The following is a 14541-nucleotide window of genomic DNA, read 5'->3' on the forward strand; positions in this document are numbered from 1 at the left end:
GAAATGCATGAAGAATATCTTTACTTTAAAGTTAGCATCCCTGACGTACAACATGGATTCCGAAATCGTTTTAGTATCATGACGCAATTAGTTCAGCATTTTGACGACGTAATTGAGGAACTATTGCATAATGACTGCGTAGACGTTATAAACTTAGACTTCGCTAAAGCGCTTAACAAATTAGACCATATTCAACTGCTTAATTACTTAGCTAGTATAGGTATGGGGGAAATATTCATACGTGGCTGAAAGAATTTTCTGACGAATCGAACTCAGAAAATCAAGGTATATGGGTATTGGGCGCTACGCAAAACGTAACTTCGGAAGTTCCCCAGGGTTCCATCCTTGGGCCTCTACTATTTATCCTCTCATATCTCCTTTACAAACATTACCCCTTATATCGTCCATCTCGTCGTACGCTGATGATACCAAGTTAGTTTTGGAAGAAATTATGGGAAACACTGAGACCTACAAAAAATTTAGATCAGGTTTATGATTGGGTGGCTGAAAAAAAAATGAAGTTGAACGGTGAGAAGTTTCAAGCCATGACGTTTGATCCCAAGAGCATCGAACAACCGACCTATTTAGATAATTGTCAAAAACCAATAGAGATAGTCGCCTTGGTCAAAGACCTGGGAATAGTTGTTGCGAATGATGGAAAGTTCGAGAACATATCCAAATTAAAGTGAGCAAGGCCTTTCAGATCCCGTGACCCATTAACCATGAAAACTTATATATAATCAATTGTACAGCCGCACTTGGAGTATGCATCCCCAGTTTGGGCCACCATGACCGCAGCAGGTCTAAATAAGATTGAAAGAGTGCAGAGGAGCTTCACGCGAAATATTGCAGGCGTGAGCCATTTAGCTACTGGGATCGGCTCAAATCCCTGGAACTATACAGTACTCAAAGAAGATACGAGCGATATATGATTATCTACATGTTTAAATGCCTCCATGGCCTCTGCCACAACCCAGGAGTTGTATACACATTGAGCGATAGAAGAGGCATCAGTTGTACTATTCGACATCGAGTGAATTCGGTGGACAATAAGATCCTGAAAAATCTAAAAACGGTCTTGAACAGAGGCCCTGTCCTGTTTACCCTTTGCCAGTAGCACTTCGACGATTCTACGATTTAGATGAATCTCTGTTAAGTTTTAAGCGCGATCTTGATCGATTTTTGCAATCGATACCTGATCAACCATATGTTCAGGGAGGTGTCAGAGCGGCAACTCCAACTCATTATCGGACACATTTTTTTATCAAACATGACTTGCTGGGAAATCATTCCCAAGCATCGGCTAGAAACTCGTAAAAAAAGCTTACTGAAATTGTTCAGGGAATCTTGCACACATGCTTGAAGGAGCAAATAAAAAGTGTCAGAAATCGAATATCAACATACTGCCAATTTTCTAACGATATGATTTGATTGAGTTGGAGTGGCTAACACAATAACAAACAATGCCACGAGGAGCAGGCAAACCTTGCCAGCAAAGGGTACTTTATTCACATTTTGATAAGCCTATCAAACCTTTGAAATCAACATCTCTCTTATTCCGCAATCACCCAAACCAGTTTGTTTCATTTCTTGGAGGCCTTGCGATAGTTTTTGTTTCTCTCCAACAAAATACTCATTTGTCCAAGATCTCTAACCGAGTTGGAACAAGCTGACATTTGAGAGGTGCAAGAAGAGCCAAGAAGTGGGAGACGCCATCAAACATTGCACTTTACTGATGCCAATTTGGAAAACATAAATTAGGATTGGTGGACTGAATGCAGGTTCTTGGCATCTTACACATGTGGTAAGGTTATTCCCATCCGACAGGCCGGCCAAAAATAATTCTTACCTTGTCATGGGAATGACTGCATTTTAGTTACTGAAACAACAATACCACTAAACCAGTAATTTCAACAGCACAAAATATCTTACTTGTAAACGGCTCAAAAATGGCAAACGAGTTGCGTGACCAAAAAACAGTAAACTTCCGTTCATTTTCGAAATAGGTTGCGTGTTAATTTTCCCTGAGGTTGCGATCAACTCTCGTCAACTTCTACAACCGTGACCGGTGAACCGGTGGAACCCCTTCGAGTCTAATTTGGAACGCCTCCCGAAAACAATTTCAAAGTGTCATGGATCAGATAGTTTTTTTCCATTGCTTCAAATGCAAGAAGATCTTCAAGGATTTGAATAGGAGGAGGACACATGTTAAGGACAATAATTGCTCAGTAAGTAGCAGAAGTTAGTGCCTCAGTAGTAGCTAAATAATGACCTTGGAACCAGCTCTCCATTCTGTGCGTTTACAAACTCGAATAAATACGTCAAAATGGACACAGCCCACCAACCATTGAACTCAAAGCAAGCATGCAAATGGTTGAAAGGAATATGTTGTTTGTTGGCTGCTAACTGGATGTATATGGAACAAAAATGAAATGTACTTTTCAATTAATTTGGAGTGCGAATTATCGCGAAAGAAATGGATAGAAATATAACGACATATATCCACAGTATTTCAACAAAAAATTGAACGAACACAAAATAAGATCTAAAACAAAGTATTTATACGGTAGGCGCTTGTTCAACCTGCCAATGATGATCCAAACCTAATAATAAAGGAATTCTCGACCATTGAGGAGGCCGAAGATTGGGTTCAAGCTCACGAATTGGACCGATATTTTTCTGTGAAATCTTCATCCAAGGCCTGCAAAGTATATCACTGCAATCAAAGCATCTTAACGAAAAGCAAGGATTTTGAAAAGAACTAAACAATTGTTTAGATTGACCTTCAAGGTTGGTAAAAACATAACATTTTGGTACTACATTGAATGGCTGCATTTCTTAAAAAAAATCATTTTAGCATCGACATTTGCAAGAGGCAATTGTGTCAGTGTGACAACCCGATGTTGAAAGGTGTGACTCTTCCAAGGCAGTTACCCTTCTTCATGGAACGATCGAACACGCCCATCCAATGGACCGAAAATTTTTCGCTTGTCCAAATCGTGAAAGAACAAACTGCCGACCTTCTTCGTTCTGGAATTCCCACTGAGGTGGTTTTCTAGATAAATACATGGTGCCAACCAATTGCGAATGAAGAAAGCAAGCCAATGACCCAAGCTGATGTCCACAACATACGAAGGTCATCGAATATGAGAGGTATATTTCATATCGTATCGTATCAAAACCATACCAAAGAAGTATGTGTTTTCAATTGCAATTGTCGCTTGTCATTGCATTTCGTGCACCACATCCATCAATTTACCTAGTGCATTTTAGCATGATTCCAGCTACTCTGAATACGTATGTACCAATTACAGGGTACAATACTAAATGCTCGGAGGTCGAGAACTTGACGGCCTTAATGATGCAACAAGATTTCGTCAGTGTCAATTACGAAAATCGCTTCAATTTGGACATTATGCCCTTGCCGTGCGAAACAAAACGGTGGAAAAAAAAGGGCAATTCCTGATTTGTTATGCGACCGCCGTTATGATCAATAGATTTCAAGATCATCCGACAATTGTTGCCGTCGACGGTCACGCAACCTTCTAGCATTTTTAAGCCGTTTTATAAGAGAAAGAGCACAAATAAGTTTGGACTTGGTTAGCCGGAATCGAACCTTGAGTAGCACTCTGTTAAGGCGATCCCTAAATACTCGCTACTTTTGCTAGCCAAATCTCTTTGTAGAGCACTGCAGACGAATGGAAATCTGGATTTTTAGAAAACCATGCCTTATAATTGAAACGAGTGACATTACTTGAGAGATGAAGCCTTCCATTGGAGAGGATGACACAGCCGTTACCTTCTTGTTGCAAGATGTAGTGAATAGATGGCGCAAAATTTTCAAACTCGGCACCAAAACCTAATTGGATCACCCAGATAAGGACAAATAATTCATTGATGATGCTCCTTCGCATGTTGAACGTTATGTGAAAAGTAGTAACACGACGTCTTACTCCGCCAGACGTTGAAATACCAAACTTTATGATATTTAAGATGAGGAAGAAAACTTGGAAGAAACTTTTTCCCACATCCTCCTAATGTGATGGCGGTTGAACTACACTTTTATCCTTCGCATGATGGAATCTAGAAGTCAAGATTGATCAGAAGTCTCTTCAAGACTTTTTAATTCTTAGTGTTAAAACAAAACTGTCGTGATATTTTTTATACCACCACATCCTGATTAGGAGTGGTTAGGTCACTTTGGAACTTTACTACTTGTTTTAAGTTTGGTTTGGCATTACTCCATGGTTAGGGAGATGTTCGAACAAAGGTCAAAGCCGCTCGGTGTAGAACTGCAGTTCTTGGTTGAACAAAACGCTTTGTAAAGGTACCTAGCCTTGTCTCACTCTCCTTTCTTGATATGTATTGAAGCCTTTCCTCCAAGATCACTTGAACCTGATATTGGTGGAAAGCTTAACATTAGCATTAATAACCTCCAAGTATTTGCTTACAATTTCTTCAGATTGACCAAACTGAGGGGAAGATTAAAGCCGAGAGTCATCCGGCCCTAAAAGACGTGGCAGTGAATTTGGGGATACCATGTGATCGGCTCATCCTCTAGTGAATTGGGCTAATAAATATGTAAACGAAAAGCTCCTGAGGATGAAGGTGTAACCGTTACCATAGGGTTTGGACATTGATTTTACCTGGCTCTGAAGACTGCTAGTGATCTAGATTTTGGGTTTATGAGTGGCCCAAATCATCGAGTTCTCGCCATTTCACCTTCCCCTAGTAATGATCGGTGGGTGTTTGATCGAATTGAGTAGTTCGCTGATATTAACCAGGGTGACTCCAAGTCACAATATATATGTTGACAGTGAAGGCCGTGTCTTCTAGCATTGACAATTACGGGAGTGATCAAAACGCATGATATTGCGAATATCCCGAGTTTTAGACCGTCAAATAAACGTTGGATATGCACAAATGATGATTTATGGTTCATCAGAGATTTTTAAAACATGAAATACCTGATCAATCAACTCTTCAATCACCTGAGGAGTGAAAGCAGGCCTGCAGAGGAGTCTTCCAGAATGAGCAAGGCTCGAAATAAAATGTGTGAAAGGCACACGTTGTTAATTTTATTTTGTCACCAATGAGTTCCCCTGTTTTGCAAAAGATTGAACAAGTCCAAAGATCCAAGAGAACTAGGAACATTACAGGAATGAGAGATGAATGAGGTAACCTTCTTGGCAACATGTTGGTGAGGGACGCTCCAAGACACCACCCAAGAGGACTGACTGAAGAGTGCGGATGATTACTTTTGCACTCACTGGGAAGCTTGCCACTGCCTGCCTCCGCTGTATCACCCAAAGTGTTACTTGACTGGCTCCTTGGGCTAGTTAATTCCTGGAAGCAGGCAAGTGAGAAACACATCAAGTGTGCAAGCCACCACAAAGAGGACTCCGCAATCATCATTGCTACCTTCATTCTGCTATTAGACGTTTGGGAGAGGCGACTGAGCGTTCAGCTATGCTGCTTGATCGGAAGAGCCGGCTGAGGAACGCGACCCATCTTGCCCTTCCTCTTTTCCTTGGGCTAGCTCTCCCTGAGGACCCTCATCTCTGAATCAATTCATAAATCCCAGAGAATATCCACTAATTTGTTATTTGCATCAATGGCACGGACTTTAAAAATGAAGGCATTAGCTTGACCATTCCTTGATTACACTGTATGAAATTAAATGACAAATTCGTTCAAAATGATACCACCTGTTATTCTAAACGAGCCACTTTTTAAGAAACCGGCCCTTTGAACGGTAGATGGCGACACCTTCGGACAATTGAAGACGCCAACTTGAAGACGTCTATTCGTTGGGGGATCAGATAAACTATGATTGTGAAGTTATGAAAAGTAAGTAACTCTTTCATATTTAAGTGATGGGAATTCCAATCATTGTAACGGTAAAGAAGTCCGGAAAAAACAAGAAGAAATTCCCTTGGGCGAGAGCTTGTTAGAGCACAATTCAGCCCAAAATACAATCCTCATGAATTCAACGTGTGGAGTAAATAAGGACCTTTTGTGTCCTCACCCAAATTCAGGTTACGTTTTCTTTTAAAACATTGCAAACTGAACTGTTTTTAAGCGTCATGGAATATCTTGTTCGTAAATCCTATTGCTGAAATATTTTTAGCATCAAGCCATATTGAATTAAAAGTCTAAATCGTATGAAGTTGATAACTTATCTTAATAGGTTCGTGTATTACCAGATTAAATTTTCCCTTCCAAAAAGGCACCAAATTAATGCTTTTCCTAAAACATTGCCCACATAATCTTTTTAAGTGAACATGTAACTTCAATTAGCAAATCCAGGCTGTAAAAACGAGCCTTGGTCTTGATGACACGTTCGTAGGTGTGTCCTTGCTCGTTTCGGAGAAAACGGACCTGGAGTGCAAGTCGTTTTGACACTTGCCACATGCATTGAAACCGAGGTATTTTTCTAAAGTGCACAACTAACACGAAGTGAGGAAATTGATCAGTTGCAATTTGAAAGCCTGACACTTCAGTCGAGTTTCAATCTTATTCTTTCTCTCTCCAACAATTGCCTCTGATTTGTCAACCCTTAAGAGGGTCAAGCATCTGTATCTAGGTAGGTTCTTGAATCGAAAAAAAAACCAAATCAAAGACTAGCATTTTTGAGGCCAGAGATGCAAAGACGGGGCATTCCACGTCAAGTTCATGACGAAATCCCGAGAAGCTATTTCCGATTTCGCTAGTTTTGGCAGACTCTTGGGTTTGTGTGTAAAACCGTCACACTTTCCATACAAATTTCTAGATGCCTGGGCTATCCGTGTCCAATTTTGACCCAACCGCTTGGCTCCTACGTTTAAAAGCTTTAACTCCGGTTGTAGATATCAAATTGAGGTTTCACGTCAAATTTGCATGGCATTCTTGTAGGACAACATTCAGAACAACACCATCCACGTGTGACGTGGGGTAACGTGTCACGTGGGAGTTGCCATTCATTCACTCAATTAAGTTTGGTTTTTTAGGGCTCTTTGGTAAGACGTAATTACTTTAAAACCTAATAAGTTTATTGCTCATTTATGTTTAGCTTTAGCAGTTCCCCTCTGATTTGTATCGTAGTATTTCTAGTTCCAAATCGTTATGTGGAGTTCTTAAGTTTGAATGTACTTGTCCTTGACAGTTAGAATTTTTTGATCATTAGTGTATTGATTTCATTTTGTGTAAGACAGTTTGTTGAGTTCATATCTGCGTTTTTGTGTTGTTTTCCTAGCTTACATATTGTCTTGATTTCTTGCTTTTCTCTATCCCTTACTTCTTGCTTACTATCTTCATCTTAGATTTGTATGTTTAGTTTGATGTGAAGTAGTTCATTCCTCTTTTGCTTCGTTGTCCTGTATCTCAGGACAAGATTGCTTAGCCTTTTAGTTTTTTTTTCTTGGTCTCTTGATTTTGCTGCTCATTATTAGTTCCTTTGCATTCATGATGGGAGCTATTTTTGGAAAAGTCAGCCAAGAGGCTAGGCAATGTTTGGATTTGGTCTTAGCAAGGAAGGATCCTTCCGTAGTCAATAAGCCCTTCATTATAGAGGCTTTAGTTGCTTGGGTCAATGAAACCAGGGTGCTGATCTTCAATCTTCAATCTTGAGGATTGTTAGGCCTAAACACTAATGGTCTCACAAATCTTGGATATTTTCACAAGAGCCACAAGAACAGGACTTGCCACTTTCACACCGAGCCCCCCCCCCCAAAAAATATATATATATATATATATATGTGAAATTATGAAAAGCCTTTTCTTTATCACAAGTGTGCAAATCGTGGCATTGTAGGCCTTGAAATAAATAAGTTTTCAGTCAAATTAGATTAAATGAGCACAACATGAAAAGAAATGGTGAATGATTCTTTTACTTGTTTCAAGCCCAGGGACCATGTTATACGCAAGACTTATTACCTTGTTTTGTTGTTCCGAGGCGGGGCTGCTTACATACATGACTTCATGGTAGGAAAAAACATCTCATATTTTACTAAAGTTCCTGGCTTCAAGCAATCTTTGTCTTTACGCCAATCGAAATAGCTTTTGAACAATTTGGGAGCAAAGACGGCTCTGGAATGGACGGCTCTGAATGGACGGCTCTGGAATGGACGGCTCTGGGATGGACAGGTCTGGGTTGAGCATTAAAGAATTGCCACTTTTCGATGATCCATCGCAAACTTGTGACGGAACCAGGGACCAAATAATCAACATCACCTTCACGGACATCACTGGGTGCTTCCGATTCCAAACGCCCGGTTTTAATGCTGGTGGATATCCAAATTCGACAGCAAAGCCAAACAGTCGCTACTCTTGCGATTACCAGCTTTTGGTGAGTGGGGTCTGGTTAGATCTATCATGGCAGTGGCAGAACAAAGATACTTAAATTCATGACCTTTATTTAAAAAGATCCAGGTCGAAGTGGCTAGTTATTCAGTAGTCAGGTATCATGTTTTTGTCAGTCATCGCATTTGGTAGTTCAATGAGGACAGTTAGACCATTTGTTATCACATCAGTGTCTCTTTTTTTGCAATGGAAACTCAAAGCAAACCAGGAGTTAGGGGATCTTTTTAGGGTTCAAACTCCTCTTGACCACCCAGGCGACTCTGTTATACCATGGTAAAAAGAAAAGCCAAGCATTTACAAAGATTTCAATTTCAGATTGAGTGAAGTTTCCCCGGGATGATACAACTATCAATAGTGTATCATCACTGGGCTGTTTTCCTAATCCTGTTTTTACCCCCTTCATTTTTTGCCACTCTTATTCCGAAATGACCATTTTAAATGACTTTCACTACGGTGAAACTATCACACATTTATGTACGTAGTACTACTATACTACATATCCAGGTCCAAGTCAGAATAATTTCATTTCAAACTTTAACCAGATCTCTGCTTTGGCATCAGATTTCAAGGTCTGAGCTATTCTTCTCCGATGTCTTTCCAGTTCGGCGACAATGATGTTACGGGGACAGTGACCATTTTCAAAGAAGGTTTCGAGTTCTCAAAAAAAGGCGATTGTGTCGATTATTTCGGAATGGGTGTTGTGGACAATATCAGTGATCCCGAGGATGTTAGCAACGTCCCGGGTGTTGTATTTTTTTGCGGAACACTCTCTTCGGACAAAGAGCGAACCTTCCATTCCCAATCCTTTGTTATTGGATTCTCAGCCGATAAGACAATCAGCGGCAATGGCGCAAAAGTTCTTTTGTGTTTTGACTGAAGCAAGAAGTCAGCAACTTATTTGTTCGAAGAAATTGCGAAGAGTGAAGAAGAAAGCTTTCATTGGAAAAATTTGAATAATCCCCAAGATTAAGAAATTTTGAATTGTCACAATCGTGTGTCAGCTCAAATACAATTTCCTTTTCAGTCGGCAATCGATAAGGATCATCCAAACCATTGACACGTTGTAAATTCCTTCCTGATATCAAGGTTGGCACGTTTTATTAGTAAAATATCTGTTAGGTCTACCATCTCTTAGCTAGTAATCGGAAATCACTGCAAGAATCAAGGTCCTACAAAGAAGGAGGCCAAAAAATTGACTCGAAAGATTGCCTGCCTATTTTAATATCTGATGGCAGAATAGAAAGAAGTAAAATATGGCAGAAAATACAGAAAGATGAATGTTTTAAACAGTAAGTCAAAGTCAACATTTCATAACGTCCACACTCTTGGGAGCTTCCCAACTACTAATTTTAATGAAACTCGTGCAATATCTTACATAATGTATTGTATTTGATTTCTTATTTTATTAGAGCAAAAGTGTTAACTTCAAGCCCTTAGTAACAGTTAGATGAATGTATTCTAATCAATTTTCCATTTTAATTTACATTTTAATGGTGTTTGAATCCGCCAAATCTACTTTTTTTCCCACAATGTCAAGTGATTTTGAACGCAAAAATGTTGGCCTAATGGCAACCCTAATCGAGATCAATTGCTGCGGCGAAATTCAAATCTCCCGATTGAGTTTGGATTGTAGGCGAAGGAGGAGGCGATGAGGTTTGCGTTGGGTCTTGATCAGGCAAGGTGTTAATTGTTTTCCCCTTTCTCGTTTTCATGTTGTCGGCTTGTTTTTAGTAGGTCTGAACAATTCGAAGTATACCAGAGTAGTAAGCTATTGTATTTTGCTGGTCAAAATTGGAAATTGCCTAACCGATGAAATGGTTATGAGCACGAACAGTGTCAATTGTTCCCTCTCTTCGCAGAAATATCAATTATATCTGGTTGGGGTTTTTGCCCAAAATTCGGCCGAGAGGGTTTTGTTCGGTTGGCGACATCAAAGCATCAAGAAAATCGGAGCGAGCAATGTCGGATTGTGGATATAGAACCCCGCCTTCGGTTGATAACGTAATATTTTGTTGAATAACTTTTCCTATTTCGAGACTTCCTCGATAATTATCATCCCTGAAATCGTGTCCGGCCACTGCCCTTTATTAATATTGAATAGAAAGACAGACGTCCAGATCATGTTCTGATGTTTGACACCAAAGTGAGCCAGGGACGAGATGCCCCAACAAAGCTAAAAGCTACTTGGCGTAGAACTGCACTTATGGGTCGAGACAAACGCCTTTCACAGGAACCTAGCCGTGTCTTTCTCTCCTTTTCTCATGTATTGAAGCCTACTCTCAAGACTATTTGAACCTGATATTGATTGAAAGCTTAACATAGCATATTGCTTCCCGTTATTAATGTCTGAGGGTTTCCTCAGATTGTCCAGATTAAGGGAAAGACCCTTGGATTTTGGGAGTTTGAGGAACACCATTTCCACATTAGCTACCTCTTTGCGCCCATTAGAGCCTATTCAATGCCCAGGTCTTTTAAAATGCCAGTTTAGCTTTTTGTACCTCAAACTGAAACTGTTACCTTTTGTTCGGCTCTCACGTCGGTAATGATGCAATGGACTGTCTTTTTTCGTTATTTTTTATTTTATTTGCGGACTTCATTAACGCTACTGGGAATGGGATCCCCAGCAGTTCTAGACCGAATTTCTTTTACATGATTTTACATTCATTTAATATTTGATCCACCAACGAATTACAGTTGGCGGATCTGATTAGCCCTTGAATGTAAGGTTGATCAGGTATTTTGATGAAAATATTGTCAAATACTGACTTGAAGGAAACAGCTGGATCAACACCTACAGTACATGTTCAATTTGCTGCCTTTAAATATTCGTAGGGAATAACGAAAAAGAAGAGAGTTGGACTTCATTGTTCGAACTAGCCTGGATTCTCGAGGGCTTGAAGGTGCTCTCAAAACGGACACATTAAGCCTCTCCGGTCACTAGAATTGACCCGAAATCCTGGGTTGGGACAAAGCTCATGGATGCTTTTGAAAACGGACAATATCAAATACTTTTTAAACCTTTCCCAATACGAGAGCTCTCTTATTCCTGTGATGTTCCTAGTGAAACATCTTTGGACTTGTTCGACCTTTTGCAAATCTGCTGAACTCATTGGAGCCCAAATGGGTGAGGCATATTCAAGATGTGGCTGGACAATCGACTTGTACAGAGTTAGCATCGTGATGGTATCTCTGGACTTAAACGTGCGATATATCCGACCACACATTTGAAGAGCCTTACCCACCTTCAACTGGATATGCTCATCGAACTTTCCATTATTTTGGAGGACTACACCTAAATCTTTCATAGATGAGACCTGCTCAATATCTTCACCTCCATTATCTACGAGTGGAGTATTCAAAGGAGTTGACCCGAAGGTCATTGAGCGGTATTTCATCCCGTTCGGGGCCATATTACTCTCAGAAACCCAAGAATAGATTATTTCAAGGCTCTTTGCAAGGCTAGTGGAATCTTGGCCATTCCTACCAGAAACTAACTTTCCCTCAGTCAGCTCAATCAAGGATCTTCCCCTAACCTCAAAAAGAAGAGGATGGCAAATTTGAACAACATATCCGTTCAAAAACGCCCAATACTTTCCAAAATTGAAGTCCTGGAGCCTATGTGCAACATTCAAGTCCAGAGACTCGTCAATTAAGCCCTGTGCAAATTAATCGCCCGTACGCGTCTGGAATACGCTTCCCCAATCTGGGCCGAAAACGAAACACACCATTGTACAAAAACAAATGCCGAGTGACTCTGAATATTGCCACTACAAAATGGATGTCAAATGGCTCTGACAAACCATCTTGGTGGGCGTTACTATACGTAGTGGTTCTCATTCTCTATTTTTATCCGTACGGTTAGGTGGACAAGCTGCTCTTGATAGGAAATAAACATTAGTAGTCCAAAGCACTCAAGAATGTCCTATTTCGGTGAATCCGACAAAGTGTTAACGACAACGGCGGTATTTTATGTGAAATGCACCATAGATTCAAAGCCCTGGATAAAAACATAGGGAAGGGTTAGGAATCCTCGTTCATTATAAATCGAGCACCGGCTTTGTAAAACGTGCTGCAGTGCTTTCCTCGACGGTTTTATAAATTGAATGACCCACTGTGGAGTTTAAATCGTGATTTTGATGTTTTTTTATGTTAACGATCCCAGACCAGAATTATCGCCATGACATGAGACCCAAATTTGAATATTCTCCATTGCTCATGATACTCCGTAAATGTTGCAATGAATCAAACATGGATCTGCCATTCATTTTACCTCAAGTTTCAAGCTAATTTTTAATCGAGCGCCAACTTTGTATAACTTATTGTCATGCTTCCGTTGACGATTTTATACATTAGATGACCAACAATTAATTTTATGCGCAATTACGACCGTTTTGGGGCCCAATAGAGTTGCTAATTCAAACACTTCATTTGACCTCATACTCTACAAATCATGACATGCCATCACTTACAATCGGTTAAAAACTCGAAAATTTAAAGGAACATTCAGATAAACCCAAATTTAACATTCTCTTTGGCCCATAATCCGACCTAAATGTGGCAATGAATTAAACATGGATTTGCTATCTATTTTGCCCCAATTTTCAAGGCTGAATGACAAATCCCACTATCCGGGTTCATCAGTATCAAACATTGCCTAAGGTGTGGACATGAACTCAGCTAATCCCAAATGGACGAGGAGGGCAGTGTTCACAATTGCACCTGGAGATGCCCCACCAACGCATAACATGGTTTTGTTGTTGACCACACCACACGCCATATTATACGCTGCCACTGGAAGATCATCGAGATCGTCCCAAGTCATTGCAATAGAATCCAGAATTTTTACAGATTTGATCATGCGGTTGGAGCTGTAGCCGCCAATGACCACCAAGGCGGTCTGATTGAGTACTACCGTGCTGTGTACTCTACGAATTGGTACAAGGGTAGGCCCTGGAATCCATTGACGCCCAATCGGGTCATTGATCTCCATCCCCCCATGGTTCCGATTTTCCCCGTAAGTCCCTCCAATCACCATTGCCTTCCCTCCAACCACGTCCATGGATCCAGATATGTGGACCTCCTTCAACGAGGCAAAAGCCATCCATTGGTTGGTGTCTAAGGAACATGGATTTTGTCAAGTATCGTAGTCCGAGGGTTCATAAATAGGCCCCGGAGAGACCTTAATTGCAATTTATAGCTTTGAAAGATCGGTCATGAAATTTTGAAGCTTTGATCAACGCCTGGAATCTGAACGGTGGCGCTGGGGTTTATAATCAACAATTCACAAAAAAACCTCAGACTTGGACATTTTTTTAGATAGCATTCCAGATCAACCCGTTTCGTTTCCTTTTCCTGGTTTACTTGTCCTGGTTTCTTTTCTTGTTCCAACGCTTTTCCACGGCGCCAATAATGAACCTGCTATTGAGCTCCACGGGTGGTGAGGCCAAGCGTTGCTTGTAACTCGCGATCCACGGGAGAGATTTCAGCTCAATTAACAAACCACACATTATTGAGGCTTTCCAAGCGTGGATAAGCCAGACAAAGTGTCATAGTCTAACTGAAACCGAAGACCAGAGGTGGGAAGTCCTCCTACTGACGGCACGCCTCGTGCTAATGACCTCAAATCAACTCAGATTTGTAAGACCCATCGAAAGCACCCCTGCCCAAACAGAAAACTTGGATGCTCCCCAGATTGGTCCCTTACTGGACCGTCACACTATCAGGGCCTAGGGAGCTACTTGATTTGAGCGACTTGATTGCTTTGGCAATTTAGTTTGAAATTTGTAAAATGAATGGCAGATCTATGTTTGATTCATTGCAACATTTATGGAGTATCATGAGCAATGGAGAATATTCAAAATTGGGTCTCATGCCATGGCGATAATTCTGCCCTGATCATTATCATTTATCCGCTTTAACACATTCATGGGAAGAGATTCCCTCTAAGTGTGGTTGTCAAAATTTGTGAAATATTTGGTCATGTAAAATTTTTGAATTCACGGCTCTTGGGTACCTTTGAATGTAAAACTGGTCTGGGATCGTTAACCTAGCCTATACATCTCGAGTACTCTTGGTCAAACACATTGCATTTAGCATTTTCTGATTCATGTATTTGTCTGCAATCAATCGGCAAAATTAGGTCTGGTTGAGCTTCTTGATAATGTCAAACTGGCTTTGTCGCACCCAATATTGTGCGCTTCC

At 40.5% G+C, this 14541-nt stretch overlaps 1 protein-coding gene across 1 annotated transcript; it reads left to right on the top strand.

Moving 5' to 3' along the window:
- Window positions 1-8036: 8036 nt before the first annotated feature.
- Window positions 8037-9395, top strand: LOC131892015 (uncharacterized). The gene is made up of 2 exons (XM_059241734.1): window positions 8037-8326; window positions 8942-9395. Exons 1-2 carry the CDS (start codon window positions 8087-8089, stop codon window positions 9215-9217), a joined length of 516 nt encoding a protein of 171 aa, XP_059097717.1. The 5' UTR covers window positions 8037-8086; the 3' UTR covers window positions 9218-9395.
- The last annotated feature ends 5146 nt before the right edge of the window (window positions 9396-14541 follow it).

Source organism: Tigriopus californicus, chromosome 12, assembly GCF_007210705.1.
Source record: "Tigriopus californicus strain San Diego chromosome 12, Tcal_SD_v2.1, whole genome shotgun sequence".
NCBI classification, from domain to species: domain Eukaryota; kingdom Metazoa; phylum Arthropoda; class Copepoda; order Harpacticoida; family Harpacticidae; genus Tigriopus; species Tigriopus californicus.

Bases quoted from the DNA above. Each gene is read 5' to 3' on its own strand.
- LOC131892015 (XM_059241734.1), top strand. From the start codon at position 8,087: ATGGACGGCTCTGGAATGGACGGCTCTGGGATGGACAGGTCTGGGTTG. The intron at 8,327-8,941 runs GTGAGTGGGGTC...ATGTCTTTCCAG, and splicing joins CTTGCGATTACCAGCTTTTG to TTCGGCGACAATGATGTTAC.